This window comes from Ascaphus truei, chromosome 11, assembly GCF_040206685.1.
Source record: "Ascaphus truei isolate aAscTru1 chromosome 11, aAscTru1.hap1, whole genome shotgun sequence".
NCBI lineage: Eukaryota > Metazoa > Chordata > Amphibia > Anura > Ascaphidae > Ascaphus > Ascaphus truei.
In genome coordinates, this window is record NC_134493.1 from 50,454,848 (window position 1) to 50,477,647 (window position 22,800).

The 22,800-nt window shown below is 42.7% G+C and overlaps 1 protein-coding gene across 1 annotated transcript in view; it reads left to right on the forward strand.

The window, feature by feature from the left end:
• Positions 1-763: 763 nt before the first annotated feature.
• Positions 764-22,800, forward strand: part of PPL (periplakin) — a 75,462-nt gene continuing 53,425 nt past the window's right edge. Inside the window, exons 1-2 of the mRNA XM_075566160.1 lie at positions 764-977; positions 1,050-1,220. Coding sequence (XP_075422275.1) covers positions 1,159-1,220 — 62 coding nt within the window. The 5' untranslated portion in view covers positions 764-977; positions 1,050-1,158. The remainder of the gene's footprint in view (positions 978-1,049; positions 1,221-22,800) is intronic.

A 22,800-nucleotide genomic window follows, 5' to 3' on the forward strand; every position in this document is an offset into this window, starting at 1 on the left:
CAGCAAATCATGTTGGTGTTATTGGCATATCAGCATTTCATGCTGTCAGATGTAACTCCTCCTTCCCTCAGCCTGTAGCTGTCATTTGAAGCTCCGCCTGTGTGCTCTCTCTCCCCCTCTCCCTCTCTCCCTCTCTCCCCCTCTCCCCCTCTCCCCCTCTCCCCCTCTCCCTCTCTCCCCCTCTCCCCCTCTCCCCCTCTCCCTCTCTCCCTCTCTCCCCCTCTCCCTCTCTCCCCCTCTCCCAACTTCCCAGTTTATTAACCTCTTTGCTGCCGAAGGGGAAACCGCTGACAACTGGGGAGTTAATAATGGTGCCCTCTGCCATTTATAGCCGCTGGCCTCCATGCACACTCACACATGTACAAAAATAAACACAGACCCGCACCTGCTTATATACTATTGAGATTGAATGTTTGTGCTTTGTTGCTTATGCTACAGTATGATCACTGGTTCAGACTAGAGACTGCAGCTTAAATTAAATGGACTGAATCTTCAACCCAATTTAGAGCTGTCACATATAACTCTGCCTGTGTCACACACTGTGTCACACACTGCCAGGCTGTGACCCCGTCTCTCAGTGTGTCACACACTGCCAGGCTGTGACTCTGTCTCTCTCTGTGTCACACACTGCCAGGCTGTGACCCTGTCTCTCTCTGTGTGTCACACACTGCCAGGCTGTGGCTTGCTCCTCCCTGATACGGTATGTACAGTAGGTGTGTTTATAACCTCACAGTATACCCAGCCTTTTCAGCTCACGCCCCTTCCTTCTACCTGCAGAACAAGATCTGAAGACACTGAGTACCTGCAGTTCCCAAAACCTGCAGCCAACACCTAGAGAGTGAGTGAGAGAGGGGGGGAGGTCCCACTGCCTCATAACACCTAGAGAGTGAGTGAGAGGGAGATCCCACTGTCTTGTAGCACCTAATAGAACATAAACCTGCCCCAGCTCCCAGGCTCCAGGAACCCTCAGCTCCCAGGCTCCAGGAACCCTCAGCTCCCAGGCTCCAGGAACCCTCAGCTCCCAGGCTCCAGGAAGCCCCAGCTCCCAGGCTCCAGGAAGCCCCAGCCTGCTCTGGATACCTGAAGCAGGATCTAAGAAGAGCTCAAGACGTCAGTTGCTGTCCCAAGACTTCACACTTCCCTGAGGGCATCAGCAACATGAGCTCCTTGTTTAAGAAACGAACTACGGGCAAATACAGCCCGAATCTTCAACCCAAACTGTGAGTATCTCACCCAGTGACTGCAATGTGTTGTACCTGGAAAAGGAGTAGGGGGGTGGTAACTTCACTGCCTCTGAATTGGAAGAACCTGTTTTAACTCCCAGTATTCACTCCTTCTGACCTTGCATTGGATAAGCCCCTCTATCTTCTTGTGCCCTGGAAACAAAATTAGATTGTAAGCTCTGCGGGGCAGGGGGCATGTGGCTGAAACAATTATGTACGGCACTATGTACATTAAGAAAAGCATTGGGGGGGGGGGGCTCCTGGCATTGGAAGGGTTAATTACATTCCCCAAATGATATATTACAGATAGCTTGGTTACTGTCCTCTGTTTGTCTTACTGTCCCTTATGCACCTTATTACTGTGACTCATTTTATGTAATTGTCCCCTGTCCTTATAATTCTGTCCCTAATGCTCCTCCTCATTGCAAATGTCCCTTTTCCAACACTGTTCCCTATCTATGTCCTTCATACTGTATTCCTTCTCAGTCAGTGTTTCTGTCCCTACATGTCGGGGAATACAAGTTAATTTAAATAGACCACCTGCCCTGAGTAGCAGGCATCTCCTAAAGAAGATCCTGGTTTTACTGCATTCCAGTTATTAATGTATGATCGTAATGAGTACCTCAACATTATTTTTTTTATTTCCTAACCCACTCTATAAGAAAAAAAAAAAAGGATTTATATTAAAAAGGGCTTCTAGGTTTTGGCTCCTAAAGTATAAATGGCAGAAACCTTTAGAAAAAAAAATAAATGTTCCCCCTTATAATCCCTTTATATATTCTCCCTTATACCCCCTTATATATTCTCCCTCATGAGAAGTAGTCGCATGAAATGATGGACAACACCACTACTTTTTAATAGCGCGTCAACAATATATTCCAAAGCACCATACTCTGGTTTGCAAAAGGCAATTCAAAGTAAAGCAAAGAAGTATTACAATATTAACATAGATTCGACAAGAACCCAAGGTCGCTGCTCTATGGAGTTATGGAGCCCATTGTAATTCTATTTGTAATGGGAGGTGTTAAACCAACACTGGTTGGGCCTGGCAATCAGGTTTACGTGGTCAAATCTCTCATCTCTGGGTGTAGTCCCCTTTTGCCATGGTGGTGCAAATTCATCTCTCCGTTTGGTTCAGTTTAGTGATAACCCATTCTGTCTTCACCACAATAAATAATCAAATAATCAGTCCCTTTAATGCATTGATGCATCCTAACTGCCAAACCATAGATCTGTTTATAGACAAGATTCAGGACTTAATAGCGTGATCCCATATAAGTCTAAGGGGCACATAATGGGGTTGTTCAATAAAATGATCCAGGCATTGTGTTTCCATGAGATAGGGCCCCAATCGTCATTATCCCAGTTTAATGAATAACTCCCAATTTGTGTAAAAGGCGCTCATATTGTCATCTACAGGGTAACTGATGTGTGTAAGAGGATAATTCCATAGTGGTTTATAGGGCAACTGATGTGTGTATAAGTGGGTGATCCCATTGAAGACCATAGGGGCAATTAATGTGTGCAAGAGGTTCCTTCTAACTTTTAAAAGCTGATCTAATTGGTTCCTTTTTAATGCCTGGTCTCTATGATTTGTATGGAGACAACTAATGTGTGTAGGAGGATAATCCTGAACTGTAAGAGGGCAATCACACAGAAGTTTCACTGAGATGTGTAAGAGGGTGATTTGTAGGTGTGATTCGTTTAAACCCTGTAGAGTAATTCATATATGTAAGAAGACTGAGTGTTATCAATATTAGGTTGACACCACCCTTACATTGAGGTTGGGTTTTGAGGAATGAACATTGAAGTCATTAAATGAGAGTAAGGATTGGCAGGAAGGAGTATGGGGGTGTCACAGGTCCTGTGGTGAAACAAGAAGTTAAAAGACAACTTTTAAAATACCTTCTTATTTACCATAATATATCATTGTTCTCATACAGTACATGGGATTCTAAGCTTGCAAAAAGCTACTTTCTCCTTTACTTAAATAGCAATACCTATATACTGTAGGCTACTATTTGTATGTTCATTTAATAAAATATATGCCACACATGACGACATTTTTCCTGCATCAGTATTGCTGTATTAGGTTGAGGTTTGGGGATTTGTTAATCATTTGGAAGCTAAACATTTAGTTTGATTTAGGCCATTGACTAAGAATACACTTTTATGGTGAATCTGAACCTTTCCTTAACAGGTTTTGCTGTATGTCGCATAACCTGTTCAGCATTACCATGCCCCTGTGTGGACTCCACTTATATACAGTACAGAACATATACAGTACTGTATTTGTAGAGTAATGGCCCAGCATGGAGGTGATTTTGTATATAAGCCTCAAAATGAATGTGTTAAACAGCTGGGTGCAGTTACCACAAACCAGTCAATTTAGGGTGTGTATTTTAAGGGTAGTATCTTCACCTTATTCCTTGCTGTAGATTATAAGGTAACCACCCACCTCTGAACTGACTTTGTGATTATCGATTTGTTTCTTAATGAAGGAGCCTCCGATACAGTAAATAGATTGGTGTCCTTATGAACTACATTGGTGTCACTAAATATTATGCTGTTTAAAGCTGGGATCCCCCAAATATAATTTGTGTTATTTTGTTCTTATAAAATGTAATTTTTAGAAAACGTGTGCAAATGCAATTGTTTTGCACACTAAGTTTGCGTAATATTTTTTTTTCTCTTTTTCAACATAAATTAACATTTGCAGCATTATTGAATTTGAGTTTTACAAAAACTCCAGGAAAAAATGTGTCATTTAATTAGTGCATTGAAATATTTACAAATGTAGGGATTACATGTAAGATATCGGAGTATAGAGATTCTGGCAAAATCTGCCGTTCTCATGACTTTTCAGCAAGCTGTGGATGGCCATAATATAACCGTTTGATGCATTAATATGTCGCAATATTTCCCCCCAATATTCGCTGACTTGCTAGTGGCCATTTTAAACTCCCAAATGTTCCAAGACTTTGGATGTAAATTTAACCTGATTGAGGGGTCTCCCAAGAGGGAGACTTGTATAATTCAAAAAAGTTAAACAAATAAATGAATGTATTTTTTCAAACTCAAACAGAGGGGTTGCTACACTACTTTACCGGGCTACCAAATTGCTCAAGGGCTAAACCGGCACAGTTTTAATACTTAGAAAATTAATTCACAGTAGGGAGGTCACCGCTCTGCAGCATCGAAACTGGCAGTCACCTCTCAGCTTAGCCCATTTATACCCTAAAACAAGAAACAAAGATGTCCAGAGAAACAGCCAATGTGACAAAAATACACAGTGAAATACCTATATATCTCTTGAAAAAAGGGTCATTTAGTTAACCCTTTGGCCAAAGCGTATAAGCCTGCGAGCCACTTTCAAGGCATGACATTTATACAATATAATATTAAGTGGAACCAAGTCTATCAATATAAAATACTCCTACCTAGTATCATCGCACTTCCACCACTGCACTGCTTCAAGCAGTGGAAGGTGTCTTATGGTACAAGGCCGCTTCGTAAATATGGCACCATGTGTTCAGTGCCAGAATGGTACAACACTAGGGTGCCGTGGGAATTCCAGCACCAGACGTGTTGAGTTTCATGCTCTCTTGCATGTGCTATTTTAAAATGTAACACAGTATTCAGATGTGAGATGTCTGGTTACACTCAGGCCAGCAGCAGCAGGACATAAAGATGTCCAGGAAGCGAGTGCCAGCAGCAGTATGTGACACCTGGAATTTGTACCTTACTCATCACTGGCTGCCTGTCCCCGGTGGCTTTCTTCTCTGAGAGTACCTCCCTTCACTGTTCTAGAAAAGGGATCTTTTGTCTGGCAAACAATCGCCAGTGTGCCATAGCGAGCCACATGCCTGGTTTCATAACTGCAACGGGATTAAAACAATACTTTGGTAGACTTTGATAATGTCACAGGGACACTTGGTATTACAGGAGCTATCACTCCGAGGACGAGTACTAATGCCAGTGACATGTTTAAGGAGTTAGATCTCAGTGATGGATGCTTATTTTTTTTTTTTTTACCTTAATTTGACACATATAAATTTGCACTGCCAGAGTCCCCCCTCTCTCCCCTTCCCCTTATGTCTATTGGCTCTCTGACATTGACAGGACAGATTTAGCGGAAAGAAAACACTTGACTGACAAACATTTTCCCTCTATCAGAGGAGGAAGCTTTGGGAGTATGGACTGGGGACTGAACCTGGTTAGTGTTTTGATATTTTGTTTGCTGCTAACCATACTTTCCAAGAATTGCACTTCTCATTTTTTTTGTGGATAGTAAGTTCCAAGAAGTATGTACACTGACAGCAGACGTAATGTACCTGTTTGGATCACCCATTGCCCCTTCCTGCTACATTGCAGGCTGTGATACCCTTTAATGCACCAACATGAATACTTCCTACCTGTAGACTAATTCCAAATTGATCAGGTGTCTTCTTGCTACAAAATTCTAGGGCGAGATTAATAAGCTCTTATAAGGGTTATCAGAAGGTGATCCCATGTTAACTGCCATTATCCAAGTAATATTCCGGAATTTTCACATTCAATTGAAATACGAGATGTAATCCGAGAAAAGCTCATCTGTCGTAAAAAAAACGTATTTTGTTTGAGAAAGTAAAATTAGTAAATTTTCACAAAAAAGTTAGAATTTTTAAAAAAATCAAATTTGGCTGATTTTTTAGGCTTGCGAATGGACAACCTGTGAACCTACTGTATATGCACAAATGTTTGCATGTCCCAAAAATGTTTTAACAAATCCAAAACCAATAGAATTCCACTAAAACCAAAACACTACAAATTTCAGAACTAAAACCAAACCACCAGTGGAAGTGTCAACCCTTACAGAAAGGAGGCAGGAGCAGCCATTTCAGGGCTGAGGTGTAAAGCAGTTTTTAGAAAATCCCAATTTAAGAGGAAATATCAATCTTTCTACCACAGTACTGTATCAAAGTCTCCTGGCTGCAAAATGGGGTGGGTGGATGGGTGGGGAAGAAATGGCACCAAATTTAGTAAGGAAAAACATTCCCATCAAAGCCAATTGGATATACTTCATTGATCAGTTTGGTGCAGCATTTGTGCACCAGTCTTGCCCCAACTCTGCACCTAGGAGACTTTGATCAATGATCTCAAGTGATATTTCCTCAATATGATGAGAAGCTGGGTAATGTGTAGGAAATTATATAGCAATTTTAATTTAAGTGAATGAAGGTTAATGCATCATTAACGATGTTACCTCGCTTCCCACTCTGAGTCATAAGACACCTTCCAGCAAGGACGAATACTTGTGGCCTTCTACAGCAGATTCAAGTGAATGGTTTGTAAGGTGTCTGCCAACCCAGAAGGTGTCTAATGAATCAACACCGCTTAGTAAATGTCTCCCTTTTTTGCCCATTCACTCATTAGACATAAAGTGTCTTCCAGCACAAGGGTCTTATGTAGCAGCACTGCTTGGTAAATTTGTCCCTGTGTGAAATAAGGGGATTATAATTTGTGGCAAATACAGTAAATGCCTAGTCTAACAATACAAACTTGTTGGACTATAATTACTAAGAAGTGCTGCTCCATAAGACACCTTCCAGCACCTTTGAGAAAACATGGAGCTATAATTACTTAAGTCTTCTGCCATAAGCCTCCTTCTGGAGCTGGAAGACACCTTGCAGTCCAATAAAGTCAATGGTTGGTAAGGTGTCTTCTAGTGCCCGATGGTGTTTTATGGAAAGGGCTGCTTTGTAAATATGGCCATTGGAGTAACACTGCATAGTAAATATGACTTTTTATGGCTCATTCACTTGAATGGGACCATAAGGTGTCTTCTAACATGGAATGTGTCTTCTAACATGGAAGGTATCTTTTGGACTAGCACTTATGGCTCATTGTCTCCACCAGACTGCAAATCAAGCATTAGCACATATCTAATAATTTCACTTCTCATTATCTCTAATAGATGATATTTCACATGTTGGCTAGTATGATGGGTTGGGATAGTACGAGATTCATGAATGTTGTTTGCTCCCATGTTAAGAGGAACATGGCAAGTGTCCCATAGCTACAGTATCGGATGTCAGATACCCAAAGGGTGTGAGTGAAATGCATAGTGCAATACATAGAGGTAGAGCAGGTTCGACAAGAAGCTGGGACAGGGGTGTGGCAGTGATACAGCTTTAATGGAGGCTGTATGAGGTGTCAATTGTCAGAAAATATTTACTGACTGTATCACTGTCCTGGAGTGATGTGCATGGTGTTTAGTAAGATAATTTGTCAACAAGGCAGTGTTTGCTAGGCATCTGCTCGCTCTTGAATTAGCTTGTATACTGGGGCCGATGCCCCTGTCCTATGGAAGCATCTTTGGGTCAATCTCATGTAGCTGGCCAACACACAGCCTACTGTATTGTAAACAAGGTATCAATCTAGTTGGCTTTATTAAGCTGATCTTACTATGTGACTAGCATACTGTAGATCAGGCTTTCTGTGTTTATCTGGAAATTTCTTTAAACGTCATTTCTTAGGGGCTTTTGCATTGTGGAAGTGTTTGTCAGTCAAGTGTTTTCATTACCCCTAGTCCAAGGGGGCTCAGCTCCAGTCCTCAAGCTCCCCCCAATAGGTCAGGTTTTCAGGAAATCCCAGCTTCAGCACAGGTGGCTCAATCGGAGGCTCAGTCGAAGATTTCACCGCCTACAGTATGCTGAAGCAGGGACTGATTGAGCCACCTGAGCTGAAGTAGGGACCGATTTAGCCACTGGTGCTGAAGCAGGGATATCTTGAAAACCTGACCTGTTGGGAGGGGCTTGAGGACTGGATTTTAGCCCCCCTGCCATAGTCCACTCTGTCCTTATCAGAGAGCCAATAGAGATAAGGGTAGGGGAAGATATGGGGGCTCTGCCCACACTGTGCCAGTTGTGTAGAAATCAACCGGCTCTTAGATCCCATGATTAGCGGGAGTCTGCACTGCTGCTATCCTCATGTTTGAGTCTATTAGCCATTTATTTAATGCAGTAATCTGCACTTCTTGGCCATTATTACATTTGGGGCGGTCTTCACTGCATTGTATCAGTTCAACACTGGAGATACCCCTTGTTCCAAAACTGTATTGTGCCCAAGAAGTTTGAACATATTCATAATAGACAGTTATGGCCGGAAAGCTGATCAATGACTGATTGGCCTCTGAGGTCCTTCACCTGGAGACCCCTTGCTTCCAATTTCCCCCAGGTCCTACAGAAAGGGTGGTCTTAGTACATGGGATTGCTATTTTACAGTGGTAGAACTGGCTTAAAAAGTAGTGGTTCTACAGATAGCATGGGACATTGTTCCTCCAGATAACACCTCTCCATATAGGATTCACTGTTACATGTGTATTTCTGATGCCAACAAATTGTAAAGATGTAAAGCATTATGGTGGCAACGTTTGACTTCATTTAGAAAGGGTTACATAATGTGTCTGTTATTGAAATAAAAAGATAATTTCTAAGAGATGAAAAACAATTCTTTGAACAGAAAGTGTGATATGTTTATCAATGAAATAGTGGTTTATAAATAATAAAAGTAGTTTGCCGCTTTAACGCCTAGTAACATCCCAGTTTAATCACTGTTGCTTTCGGTTGCGGCCATGCTGCCGCTGAGTGCGCTTGGGGCTTGACGCGTTTACTTCAGTGAATGTGAATCTGCGCGCGCACACTCGTGCACGGGCACATACGCTCTCCCAAGCTCGGCGCTAGGGGAGACAAAGAAAATTGATTTTGAAACGCAGTCAATGCACACAGCACACACACGCAGCCACACAAACACACCCAGAAATAGTGATTGCCCCCCCACCCCCCTCTCACCCTTGCAAAATTATGCAGGACACCTCATGCTTGGAGAGTTGTTGACATCACCGCTCTCAAGCATGAGCGCACTCATGGTTGCCGGGCCGCAGCCTTAAGACCATTTCCGTGCATGTTCATTTAGACTTAGAAAATATACAGTAGTACAGTCCACAATAGTCCATATTTACTAAGCAGTGCTATTCCATAAAGCAGGAAGGTGGTTTCCCAGGAGGGTGGTTTCCCAGGATTTTTGGCTACCAAGTGTGAGTACTTTGAACTACAAATCAACTCTCATGTGTTAACTATTTGCAGTTCTATCAGTCTAGCACCAGGGGAATATCTCAAGACATTAGGAGTTGGTGGGGGCTATTTGTCCATTTATAAATCGGTCACTTGGTCATCCCACCGTTTATCCTTCAGTCTCTGTCGATACATTTCCCCATAATAGGAGCAACATATGACTGACACACTGGTTAGCTATTTCATATTGATTACATACCTGTATCTACGGTTGGAATTTGGTTATACTATTATGACCTGAATTATTGACATCTCTTTTGACAAGATGTCTCATGCTCGCTTTTTTGTAGCACAGTTATGGAGCGCTGCTCCAATTTTCCTCTGGTCCATAAAGCATCTATCAGAGCTAAGAAGAAATTTTATGTGAATAGGCCGTAAAGTTTCTCCTGGCTAACAAAGGTGTTGTATGGCACATAGCATACGCTGCTAGTATGTATGGGCCAAAATGTTTGAATTTCCACTGGTCTTCGGCATCTCTAACCCCTTTTCATGCACAGAGTTGCAGTGGCATGAGGAATATAAGTAACCAAACCGGATTGCATGGGAATCTCGGAAACGCCTATATAACCGTCTGCCCTGAAGCGTGGTGTGTGGCTTCAGCTGACAGCACCCATCGGTATGCACTCTTCACTTTGCATGGACACTGTGCTTGTATGTATGTCTATACTTTTGTCATGCAGCAAAATGTGAACGATGTTACAAGAGCCTGTGGGAAGTTGTTTCTTTAAAAGCATCAATATCGGAATGGGAGGTGGGATAGGGGAGGGGTGAGTCAGAGCTTAACTACTCATCTCTCAACCCAGGAAGCCCCATGGTCCCTGAGAAATTCACCTCTTAATCTTCTGGTGAAATGACACATACAAGCTAGATGTCGGTCGCGGTTATCCTACGCCCTGATGAAATTACGGTTTCTTTTTTGGGGCTGAGGAAGTGAAGCTGACCCGGGGGCCATTTTTAGTTCCAGAAAAAGGAAATGCCGCACCTGCAAAGCAAAAAGGTCCTGAATTTTAGTAGGCAAACTACTTTTAAAAAAAAAAAATGAATGGGTGGAATTGCTACTTTAAGTGCTATTAGGAATAACAAGTATAATTATACAAAGTAGCTTGCTCATTTTCGGAAATATTAAATCCTGTTTTATAGGAATTTAGAGCTGCAGTTTCCCCTAATCATCTTTTAAACTTCACCGAAGCCCTAACCCAGGGGCCATTTTGTGTCCACCGGGCAAACACTTTGTCGTTCTGGGACCGGGTAATCCCTGGAGGTCTCAGGAGATTACAGATCCTCTCCCATAATCCCTCGCTTCAGTGATGCTAAATAAATAAATTGCGAGCAGACAGGACAGCCAGTTCAGGAAGCCTGGCAAAAAATGGATTTTAAATCAGTATTAATGTCATTAGAAAAACTGTTTAAGGATTTGACAGTGAAGTATGTGATTAGGATGGAAACGAAGAGGTCATTTCTAATATAGGTATTAGAATATAGTATATTTGATCCCTTTCACTGCCAATGGTCTGCAATGCATTGCTTTCTAAGTAGGACTGGAGCTTAAACTGTACTCGGAATCCAAGAAGGCTGCTTTATAAAAAAGTAAAAAGACTAGACTTTGGGTGCAAGTTAGATAAGTCTGGCCCTGGTTTTGTCCTCCCATTGGCTGATCTGTGTAATAGAGTCTGGAGTAAAGACAGCTGGGCCGTGGGTGCTAACGAATAGGGGCCATGACTTCTGTGACGGAACCCTGCTGGGGTGGTTCAAGGGGTTACGGTTTTTAATATTGCAGGAGGTTGCCAGGGATTGGGCAAAGGGTTTTGGGGGTAGGGCTAGCAGAGTGTCAAAAAGGCAGGTAACAGGCTGCAATGGCAGCCATTTTATAACACTGTGAACAGGTTCCCGCCCTCACCTTTTTTTGTCTATTTTAATTATGTGTGTGCTGTAATTATTGCCCTAATTACTGTCACAGCATGCGGGATGTTGCTTGCCAGTGGAAGTTGGTGGAAGTTTACCGAGTTTGGTTCCCCTAAGGGGGTACGGTGAAAGAAATACTACATTTCCCCCCCCCCCCCCCCCACACACACACCCCCCTCCACCCCTTTTTGTTTCTTTTTTTAAAATGCAAAGCGTGTGACAATGCATCATTCTACATCCTTACCCAAGCTGGCAATCGTTTGGTGCTCTTGTTACAAATCTGTAAAAATCCTGATTGTGTGCCTAACTAAATGGCTGCCTTCCTATCCCCAATCAATCCTTCAGTCAGTGTAACTCAGCAGCTACAATGTATCCTGATGTTACTAAGATAACATTGACTATTGTTACAGTTTACAGCTCAAAATTGCTGGGAATATTGGCGACAAATTATCATACAGGAAACTGTTACAATGATATTGCACTGCCTGGACTAAAGCCTGCTATAAAAATGAAAGAATGCTCAGTTTATTAAAACTCATTAAAAAAAATAGCATTTCAATCTCATCTACTATGTCAGGGGAGCTCAAACTTTTTTTTTCCCTGAGCCCCCTTGCCAGCAGTTACCCCCTCTCTGCGGCCCTGGCGTCATGGTGCCATGGCGACACGTCTAATAAGCCATCGGAGCCAACGTAAGTGAGGTTTACAGAGGCCTTCACTGATTCCGCCGCACTTAATTTAAGTGCCTTCGGGAAGCGTGCAGGGCCTCTATGAACCCCACGCCCCCCCCCCCCCCCGCAGTCAGTCTCGCGCCCCCCAGTTTGCACACTGCTGTACTATGTAAAAAAACAAAAAAAAAAAACAGTCACTATTACCTTATAATACAGAACTGATTTATTTAAAATAAAAACGTAGAAGATTTCACATGTTTTGCTGCTTTAAGGTAGTCGCAATGCCGATATTGGTGTGGCAGGGCTTGCTGTAACCTTTGGACACTACGATGATAACGTTCCCTTTGGCTCCAGTGGTCAATGGCTGGCATGATGTGCTTAGACTGTTGGTTATGGAAACAGCTTGGTGGAAAGTTTGGGTGATAATAAATGCTGTGGGCATTTTACATCCAAACTGGGGTTCGGCTGCGGTTGGTATTTGGGTGGAATAGCCGGGAAATGGAAGCATCTGAAAGTCGTGGGCTGTATCATTATCTCAATATTGAGCTACAGTAGTTGGCAGGTACATATCCCCATGCTCACACCTACCCAATCATTGTGTTGGACGCAAGGTAATACGTGAACTTATATTTGGTGTCTGTGTGATCATATGGAAACAACACTCTTTCAACGAAGAGGCAATTTCTGTTGAGAATATGATGTTCCGTGCAGAATAAAACATTGAGAGGTCGTATACACCATCAGTTAATAGTCAATAGTATAATACTAATGTCAAATAATTTGGGCGGGGCTTGTGAAATATGGCCGCCATATTGATACTTCTCAAAATTGTCTTGTAACTTAGCATCAGTCACTATAATTTTTGAAGTATCGCATCATTCATATAATTACGATTCGTATGCACTGTACAGTAGCCACTAAAGAAAGTAACATTTGGGACGTATGTTATATGGCATGTCTTGCTGCGCTTTGGCATTAGGCTCACTCTTTAAGATATCTTGAACTATGAAGTAAACATTAACGCCCATATGTACTCAGCAGCCTTATGCAATAAGACACATTTCAGGATTGGAAGACAACTTAACGTGTGCCGGAAAGAGACTTCCAGGGCTGGAAAGTGCCTTGTAGCATTAGTTCTTAGTATTCAAGCAGCAGTTTAGTAACCGTCTGCTTTGAGGTGTTGCGGTCCACTGGGACCCCAATTTTAACTCTTGTATGTTTTTAACTTTTATCTTCTATTAATTAATAATACAATTGCTCTTTACAACTATTAGGTGTTATGTGATTACTTGGTAGGTCACAGGTACTCATAGTATGTATGCAACCCTGTGAGCTGAGCACTGCTCATTATTACTATTGGTTTTTAACCCCCGGTGCGCTCTGTGCGCTTTCTGTCTTTGTAGCAGAAAGCTGCTTACAAATATGGACCAAAATATGCTAAACAAGCTGTGTACAGTACTTTCATTTTATTACAGATCCAGTATATATTTTTCAATGGGATGGAGGCATTCAGGTATTAAATAGCATATATTTCAGTGTCACTTTTGTGTCTCAGATGTCTGATGGTTGAATGGTGACACGGTTCGGGAATGATACTCTGCAGGGTGTGGTTCTCGTCTGATCTGATTTTAACAGGCGTCCCATGTCATTCTTTCTTGTTCACTTTAACCCATGGGGTCCCTTTGCTACCCGGTATACACACTCAGCCTGTTCATTGCAATCCTTCATAAACTCTTGAAATGTAACGTGCAGTACATAGTATTAAACACTGTAGTAATTGGGTCATCGGGCTATAAAATGCAGGACTTGGGGTCTGTGTCCTGCTTTATTGGGTTACACGATTGAACAGGCAGGGCCGTCCACAGGGGGGGAGAGCTGGGACAAGTATTCCAGGCCCGGTGGCTGTGGGAGGCCCGGCTGCTGGTCCCCACGTTGCCGCCAGGCCCCAGCTGCGGGCCTCTCCCTCACTGACACCAACGCTGGTCCCACACCGAGCCTGTGACGTTGGCACGCGCTGGAAACAAGCTAGGCTCCGCTTCCACCGCGCTCCAGCATGAGTGTCTTGGCGCACGCCGGCGTCACAGGCTTGCCGTGGGACTGTGTTGATGAGGGAGGCCCGCAGCTGGGTCCCAGCGGCAATGAGAGGACTGGCAGCCGGGCCTGGTCAGAGGCCTGAGATCATCCCCAAGGTAAGTCTGTATTTATTTGGGGGAGGGGGGTTTAATATGAAAAAAAAAAAAAAAAAAAAAGAATTTGGGGGGTTATGTTTTTGGGGGGTGGGGGACGGTTTTGTATGCATTTGGAGGGTGTTTTTTTGTATGTATGTATTTGAGGGGTGATGGCTTGTATATATTTGGGGGGTAGGAGGGTTTGAATATATTTGGGGGTGGGGAGTTGCATGTATTTAGGGGTTGGTGGTTTGGATTTATTTGGGGGGATGGTTTATTTTGTTTGTATTTGAGGGTTTGGGGGGGTTGTATGTATTGGGGGCGTTTTTTTGTATAAATTTGGGGGTGGGGTTTGTATGTATTTGGGGGTCGGGGTTATATGTATTTGAGGAGTGGGGGGTTTCTTTTGTATGTATTTTGGGGGTAGGAGGGTTTGTATGTATTCAGGGGGTGATTTTTAAATGTATTTAGGGGTAGGTTTTTTTGTATGTATTTGAGGAGTGGGGTTTTTTTTTGTATGTATTTAGGGGCGGGGGGTTGTGTGTGTGTGTGTGTGTGTCCCGGGGGGCGGAATGAGTGTGAGGAGGGGATTTTTAGAGTGAGTGGAGTAATTGATGGGAGTGGGGAGAGTGAGAGTAGAGAGGGGGAGAGGGGGTAAGAGAGACGGAAGGGAGAGAAATGTTCAACAAGAGTTTGCACAAGCAGAGTCCCCTTATGTTTATTGATAGAGATGGACACTTTTTTTTTTGTTGACAAATTTGGATCCGCAGCGGATCGGTCGGTTCCTTTGGTTTGCGGATTTCAGTGGATCAATCTCAAAAAAGGGCGATTTTGCGTTTTGCAGATTTTTTTTAGACTGTTAGATTCTTTCCGGTATGTGGTTCCCAGACCAGCTCCATGGGATCACACCTTAAATTATACCCGAGGGTGGATTTGTGGGAACTTGAACCAATATGAGGAGTATACGTGTACAGTATAATTTGATGACAGAAGAGTATGCATTACTTGGGTGAATGTTATTCCCTTGCTTTTGTAACATACGTCGGCAATAACAGTCTTGGTCCAAAAATGACTATTAATGACACAGGCTGCGAAAGATGTCAGACCACCTCTCACATTCCTTGTGACCTGTGCTGCCCCGACTTCAGGTCAAGCTTGTTTCACCAACCCAGTGGCGGGAAACTGGAGTACTGTGTATATGAGGGTTGTTTACTGAAAACAGAAAGTGTCAAGTACATAGCAGACACACTACTGTAGATGATACAAAGATATGGCTATGGAATGGCTCGCTGTCATTGGCTCATAGTAGAGCCTACTATATTAAACTCCCCCCAAAACTACTTTTAGGGACACAGTACAGAGATATTTATTTTTGCGTGTGCCTGCACCATATGTTTTAAAAAAAAAACTATGTTCCTCTTGGGGAGATTTAAGTATCTTAATTTAAATGGGGCTTTTTAAATCGTCCTGAATAATGTTAAAGACTAATTTTAAAGCATGTTGAAGAGAGGAATTTAAGGAATTTGATGTGTAACTGTTTCTGTACCAACCCTTAAATCTCAGGCTGATATACAGTACACAGAGCAAAATAAGTGAAAATACCTTAGTGCGCTGATATTTAGACATGGAGGCCTCTTTTTGTTAAATATGTGCAACAATTTGCCTCTGATCTTATTATCTGGTATTGTGGGGGGGTGTTAATAAAAGGATTTTGGGAACAGTTAAGTGGGTGGGCTCATATTAAATACAATGTATTAGATTATCTCGATTATCTCCCTATATTCATAACATAGCCTTTCAGGGCTGCCCTCGTAGCTCAGTCTAACTGCTCTGCATCAAATTTACGAGACTTGATCAAGAGGTCCCTAAATGTTATGTATAATAAACATCACGAGAGTATTTTAAACATGATGGCTTCTTTATTCACTCCAAACTCACAGTATCCGTTACAACATCCAGTGTTTCCTTTAGAGATCAAAATCACTTTCCCTTTTTTTCCTTTTTCATCCTAATCACAAACTTGACTGTCACATCCTGCAGGAAATGTACATTTCGGAGAAATATTGATGTAAAATAATTCAAGTAATGTAAAATAATTATTGCGTCAGTTTTACCTCACTTAGAAAGGATCCCTTATGTATTGTATATATTGCATTGTGCTGATCAAATGTAGATTCTGCACGTAAACCCGAGAAGCTGTTAAACATACAGTATTTTAATCTATGAGACAAACATTAAGGCTGAAAAGCACTGAGCTTCGTTAAGGCCTGGGACATAGTGAATTGAAGCTCGCTGAGCCGCGCTGAGCAGATGCACAAACCCCCTGCATCTGTCATCAGCGCGGCTATAGTTTCCCCCCTCCGCATGCGCGCTGATGCGTGCGGAGGCTGAGAAAATTGGAACAGACAGGGAAGTTTCAAATTTGCCGCTCGGGGAAGCGATGTGAGCGGTCACATGACCGCTCACATCCAATGGGAGCGAGGGACTAGCCCCGCCTCCGGACACGCCTCCGCTCCACCTCCTCCCCGCCCCCGCTGCAAGGACAGGAAAAAGCTCCATTTTGGAGCAGGTGAGGCAGAGCAGGAGCACGGCTCAGCGCTGTTTAATCCTCTATGTCCCAGGCCTAAGTCAGGGAATATAATGTGACATCACCTAAAACATGATCAGATGCCATGTTCCCTGACCTAACAAGGTATTCTTAAAACGCATCCTATGCATTGCATAACGGTGCATTATCTTCCAATAATGTACCATTGTGTCGGTCTTGGCATTAGTCCTATTCAGATCCCATAATAGGACCTTTGCTGAAGTGCAGAGAGAGAGTAGAAGGAAATAAACATCGGGATAACCATGCTATGTTAAGTAAATTAAGTCTAACTGGGACGTTTTAGCCATCCATACCCTGCAAAAGCCCTATTTCCGTGTCTGGATGGGGTTTAGGTATAACTAAAATAACATAAGATGAAGTCTCTTTGTTAACTTTAACAGACTGTAGTGGATAGGTGATTATATAATTACACTTCATTTGCATCTCATGATCTATTAAAGCTATGCTCTTTACGGGAGAAACATGACTTAAATATGTGCTTGTCCTTTGTGGATACAACTTTGCAAATTCCAGTCCTCAGGGAACCCCAACAGGTCAAGTCTTAAGGATATCCCTACTCCAGCACAGGTGGGTCAATCATTTTGACTGAGCCACCTGTGCTGGAGCAGGGATATCCTTAATTAGGTACCATACCTTATTTTCCTACTTATTAACAGGTATCCTCAAGGCTAATTATATGCAAAAGTAAGGTCCCTTAGTAAAACAGCCAAGGTAACGTTACCTGGACAAAGGGGGATTAACATAGCCTAAAATAATACACTACGCATGCGCCTTAGGAAAGAAAGTTATAAGGGAACGCTAATAAACTATACAAGTTAGAATATTATATTTTCCATTTTTTTTTTTTTTTTTTAACACACACAGCGCCTGAACTGTGTGTAATTAATCATTATTTTGGTTACTTCTGTGTCCTTGAAAATAATTTTCCAATCTGTAGATTAATTCTGGTAAACTCATCCTTTATAGCATAAATTACCTATACAATAGTAGACCAAGTAAACATATCTAACATTGACATTCATCATTAAAAAAAACATATTATAGTTTATTCCTTAAAAAAAACCTATTAACATGAATTTGTTGTTGTGTTTCAGCCATTTATATGTTTCACAGTATAACACGTCATGAAAGGTTTAATTCCTCCACTCTGTCCATTCATATCGATGCCACTTCCCTTTTCCCTTGTAGGCTGTATGGTGAAATACCACAATGCTGCTCGGGGTTTAGAAGTGAGTGAGGGCAGCTTTCAGCAGGCGCTAAGTATGGTTACGTTATTAGCATAGACTTAACACTAGTCTGAGGAAATCCCTTGCTTGGTAAGGTGCTCGTTACCATATGATTTGCATATGAAGTAGCCTATTGTCCGTTAAAATGTAAGGTTCCCTTATGTTTAAGGAAAATGTCAACACAGAGTTAAGCAGCTTTTGGGGATTACATTACAGATCTGGATACAACGAGATAATATAACCTTACAAGGTTAGCAACCTACTGAGGATCTACTGCATAGACATGTATGTGAACTCATTTCTTACTCGCTCTGGTCACCACTCCACCGATGTTTTACTTCTATACTGCACAAGTTTTAGAAATGCAATACGCTAATTAAAAAACAAAAACTACAGAGGTGAAAACAGTCATCCTATTGTACGTCTTTAAAGAAAATAAGCATGCACGTGTAACGGCCTCTTCCAGTGGGGCTGGAACGTCTCTCTGCGTGTAATAGACCAGGGATATGTCTCGTTGTTTACCTGGCAGGGTTTGTTCCCTGGCTGAGATGCAGTTTGGCTCCAGTCCTCTGTGGCTCTGTGGATACATGCTTTCTGGGTTGCACTCTCTTTGTTTTAAAGGCTACAGGGTTATCGCAGCTCCGCATAACTTATTTGCACTGTTTTCTAAGCTTTGAGAACCAGTCCCACTTGGCAACATGCATTGGAATGAAAGCAGTCTCTTGTATAACACCTTCTCTACCCCTTCCAGGCCCTTATTCATTATGCTTCTCTGCGCTGGAGAAGATTTGAGTTAAATTCCTTTGAATGGAGCTGTTTCACAGGTTTCACAGATTATTGAAAAAAAGGCCCAAGGGGCATATTTACTAAATGGTGCTACTTTATAAAACGCCTTCTGTGCTGGAAGATTGCTTACAGCGGATTCACTTAAATGGGCTGTAAAAAGGGAATATTTACTAAGCGACGCTATTTCACAAGGCCAGTCCCCGCTGGCTACTGCAGCACCCGCTGTGGCGGGCGCTGCAGGGTCAAGAGCCCTTTCCTCAATGGAGCTGAGGCCGCCGCGCGCCAAGCTTTTTCGGAACACCTGAAAATGGAGATGGCCACGGGCGACGGCGCGCGAGGCCACGCCCCCGGCAGTTCAGCCAATGAGGGCGACCGTGCCGGGTGACGTCATGGCCACGCCCCCACCACTCCCCCATCACGCCTCCCCCTGTCTTGGCTCCCTGCAGACCGGGGAATTCAGCTGCATGCGTCGCCAGCCTCGCAGGCGCGCGTGCAGGGAAGGCAGCGAGGCCTTAGGCTGAGCTCAGACAGAAGGCGATGCGACGTGCAAATTTGGGTTGTGCAGTGGGAGTTTTGAAACTGATATATATATATATATATATATATATATATATATATATATATATATATATATATATATAATAACCAGCTCAATCATTTCAATAGGTCATGTTTACAAAGCCATGTTGGGAGGCGTCTTATGGAGCAGCATTCCTTAGTTATTTTGGCCCTGATTGTCTGCTTTGGAATTTGAGATGTTTTTAATCGCTTGGCAAGTTTTGACCTGAACAGCAAAAAGCTGAATTCCAAATATCACATCATATACACGTGTTGCTTTTGTTAACCTTCTTTTTACTGGCAGAGGGGCCTGCTCATTTTGCAGGGCCCCATCTGGCGGTAAAAGGGTTAACAAAACAAAAAATAAATAAACAATGACACTTATTCTGTATATTATGTGTGTGCGTAGGAATTTTGGAAACTGGAGCATTTATGAAAAACAGGAAAGTGAAAAGTATTGGAACAACCCCATATTTATTAAACATTCACCTGCCGCGCCGGAAGACACCTTCCAGCGCCGGAAGACACCTTGACTTGAATCTTCTTGTCACTTCACGGGGCACTTCACTGCCAGAGATCTCCTATCTGTGCCTAAGTAATGTCTGCTGCCACCAGAGCCTGCAGGACAGCCCCAACCCTTCTATATGCCATATGGGCTACCCCGAGATATAGGTTTTATTATTAAAAGGTACAGCAACAAAGTATCACGGCTTTCTATTTAATTTTGTCCCTGAGGAAGCTCCGTAGTAGGAGGGAAACGCGCGTTGGACGCGTGTTTGGTGATGTCAGCCCCCTTCATGGGGGTGTCTTAATACAGTACTAGGCAGCCATTCATTAGATCAGTCAATTATATATAAAAATAGGGTAGTGGCCAGGCAGGACTTGCAGTACTAGTCAAGGTCCTGTTCAAGACTTTTAGCCAACCACCCTTATGTAGGTTATTATCTATTAGGCTGATCAATGCAGTAGTGGGCTTTTTTGCTCACTCAGGCTGATATGCATCCCTGCAGTCTCTTATTTTCCAGCATTGAGCATATATACTAAGACTGTATGGTTGCACTAGTTATTTATTTAATTTATTTTTATATGTTTTCACATTTATATATTGGTAATATATGTTTTAAGGATTGATTATTAAAGGTTAGATTTTAAATTTTGGTTAGTGTGCATATAAGTGAATTTCTTTTGGTGTACAAACCATTGTACCCCTCATCTTCTCTAATACATTTTAGGCCTGGGGTGGGCTGGGGGTAGTTATGGTCCTAAGGGGAGGGAGGTGAAGGAGGTATGGGCCTGGGGGTAATGTATGGTCAGGAACGGCCACAACAGAGGGGCGAGGGGGGGGTTAGCCTAGTGTGCCTACCTTGAGGCTAAGGATGGAGGGTGTCTGCTAGAGGTCTGTGGTGGGGCTGGTGAAGGTACCTTCACTCCACCGGTCTCCAGCAGGCCCCCCTCTGACAGGTGCCTCTGTGGATTCCGGCACCCCCCCCCCCCCTCTCAGCAGCCTTTATCAACTGCCCCTTTTGCCCATTAGATAAACTTTGGTCCTAGGACAGATTGTGCCTGTAATTACTGTTATTACAATCAATTATGGAAGTGCCAAGAATAATCTAAACTTTGTGATGTGTTTATCTTGTCCATAGTCACTCAAATAATAGCAGCCTTGTATGTGTAATGAAGCTTGGCAGTCCTCGTAGCATTGTGTGGTTGTTGTATCCTGCGGAGGGCGCGTTCCAAGGTGCTCAAACTGGAAAGTCGCCGTCCAACAATTATATTTTCTTTTAAATAATCTGTGGTCCTTTAAAATAAAATATCTTGAAAATCTTGATTCGATTATACAGGGGAATCCTGCAATTTCTACACGGTGCAATAGTCTTTATATCTGCACTGTAGAATATGTTTATAAATAAATGATAATACTAATAATTACAGATATATGTATTTCTGAACTATTTAAAAGGGAATTCATCGAAACGACTGTTCTTCCCTCACTTTCTAAGTGGGGGTGAGTCCTTACTAGAATCCATTCTGCAAGATGATATATAGTATCAGCCAAAGCTTTATTTATATTCTGGTAAAGTCACTGCCCTCACCTGGGAGTGACGTCATCCCTTGTGGCTTCCTATTGGCCCATGTGACGTGGGACCTTTAAACTGCGCAGATACCGACGTCACCTTCCGAGGTAAGTATCGCAGGGAGTCTAAGGAGCTGAAATCAATATGGTTCAGCTCCGGAGACCCCTAGCCTCAAAGCTATTATAAAAACTAAGGTGTCGACTTGTTTAGCAGTAGTCCAACCTGTCTTTATCAGATATACAGTATAGATAAGGGGAGGGGATAGAGGGTGGCTTTATGTGTGCAAAGTTACTCTTGTTGAACACACAGTGACATTACACAGAAGGGTGCAGCCAGAGAGGCAATCAACCTCACCCAAGTTGCTGCTCACAATGGCCTAGATCCACAAAAGGGTGCTAAGCTATAGAATGCCTTTACGCCCATGGGAGCTAAAGCTTAGCACCCTTGTGTGGATCCGAGTCTATCTTTACAAAGTAACTTTAAGAGATTGTTTACAAATTCCTGTAGGCATCAGATTTGGGTTAAACAAAAAGGCATCAATCACTCACATGAAACCCCTATAACATGTCACTGCTATTGGTACACATGTAACCCCTATAACATGTCACTGCTATTGGTACACATGTAACCCCTGTAACATGTCACTGCTATTGATACACATGTAACCCCTATAACATGTCACTGCTATTGGTACACATGTAACCCCTATAACATGTCACTGCTATTGGTACACATGTAACCCCTGTAACATGTCACTGCTATTGGTACACATGTAACCCCTGTAACATGTCACTGCTATTGGTACACATGTAACCCCTATAACATGTCACTGCTATTGGTACACATGTAACCCCTGTAACATGTCACTGCTATTGGTACACATGTAACCCCTGTAACATGTCACTGCTATTGGTACACATGTAACCCCTATAACATGTCACTGCTATTGGTACACATGTAACCCCTGTAACATGTCACTGCTATTGGTACACATGTAACCCCTATAACATGTCACTGCTATTGGTACACATGTAACCCCTATAACATGTCACTGCTATTGGTACACATGTAACCCCTGTAACATGTCACTGCTATTGGTACACATGTAACCCCTGTAACATGTCACTGCTATTGGTACACATGTAACCCCTGTAACATGTCACTGCTATTGGTACACATGTAACCCCTGTAACATGTCACTGCTATTGGTACACATGTAACCCCTATAACATGTCACTGCTATTGGTACACATGTAACCCCTGTAACATGTCACTGCTATTGGTACACATGTAACCCCTATAACATGTCACTGCTATTGGTACACATGTAACCCCTATAACATGTCACTGCTATTGGTACACATGTAACCCCTGTAACATGTCACTGCTATTGGTACACATGTAACCCCTGTAACATGTCACTGCTATTGGTACACATGTAACCCCTGTAACATGTCACTGCTATTGGTACA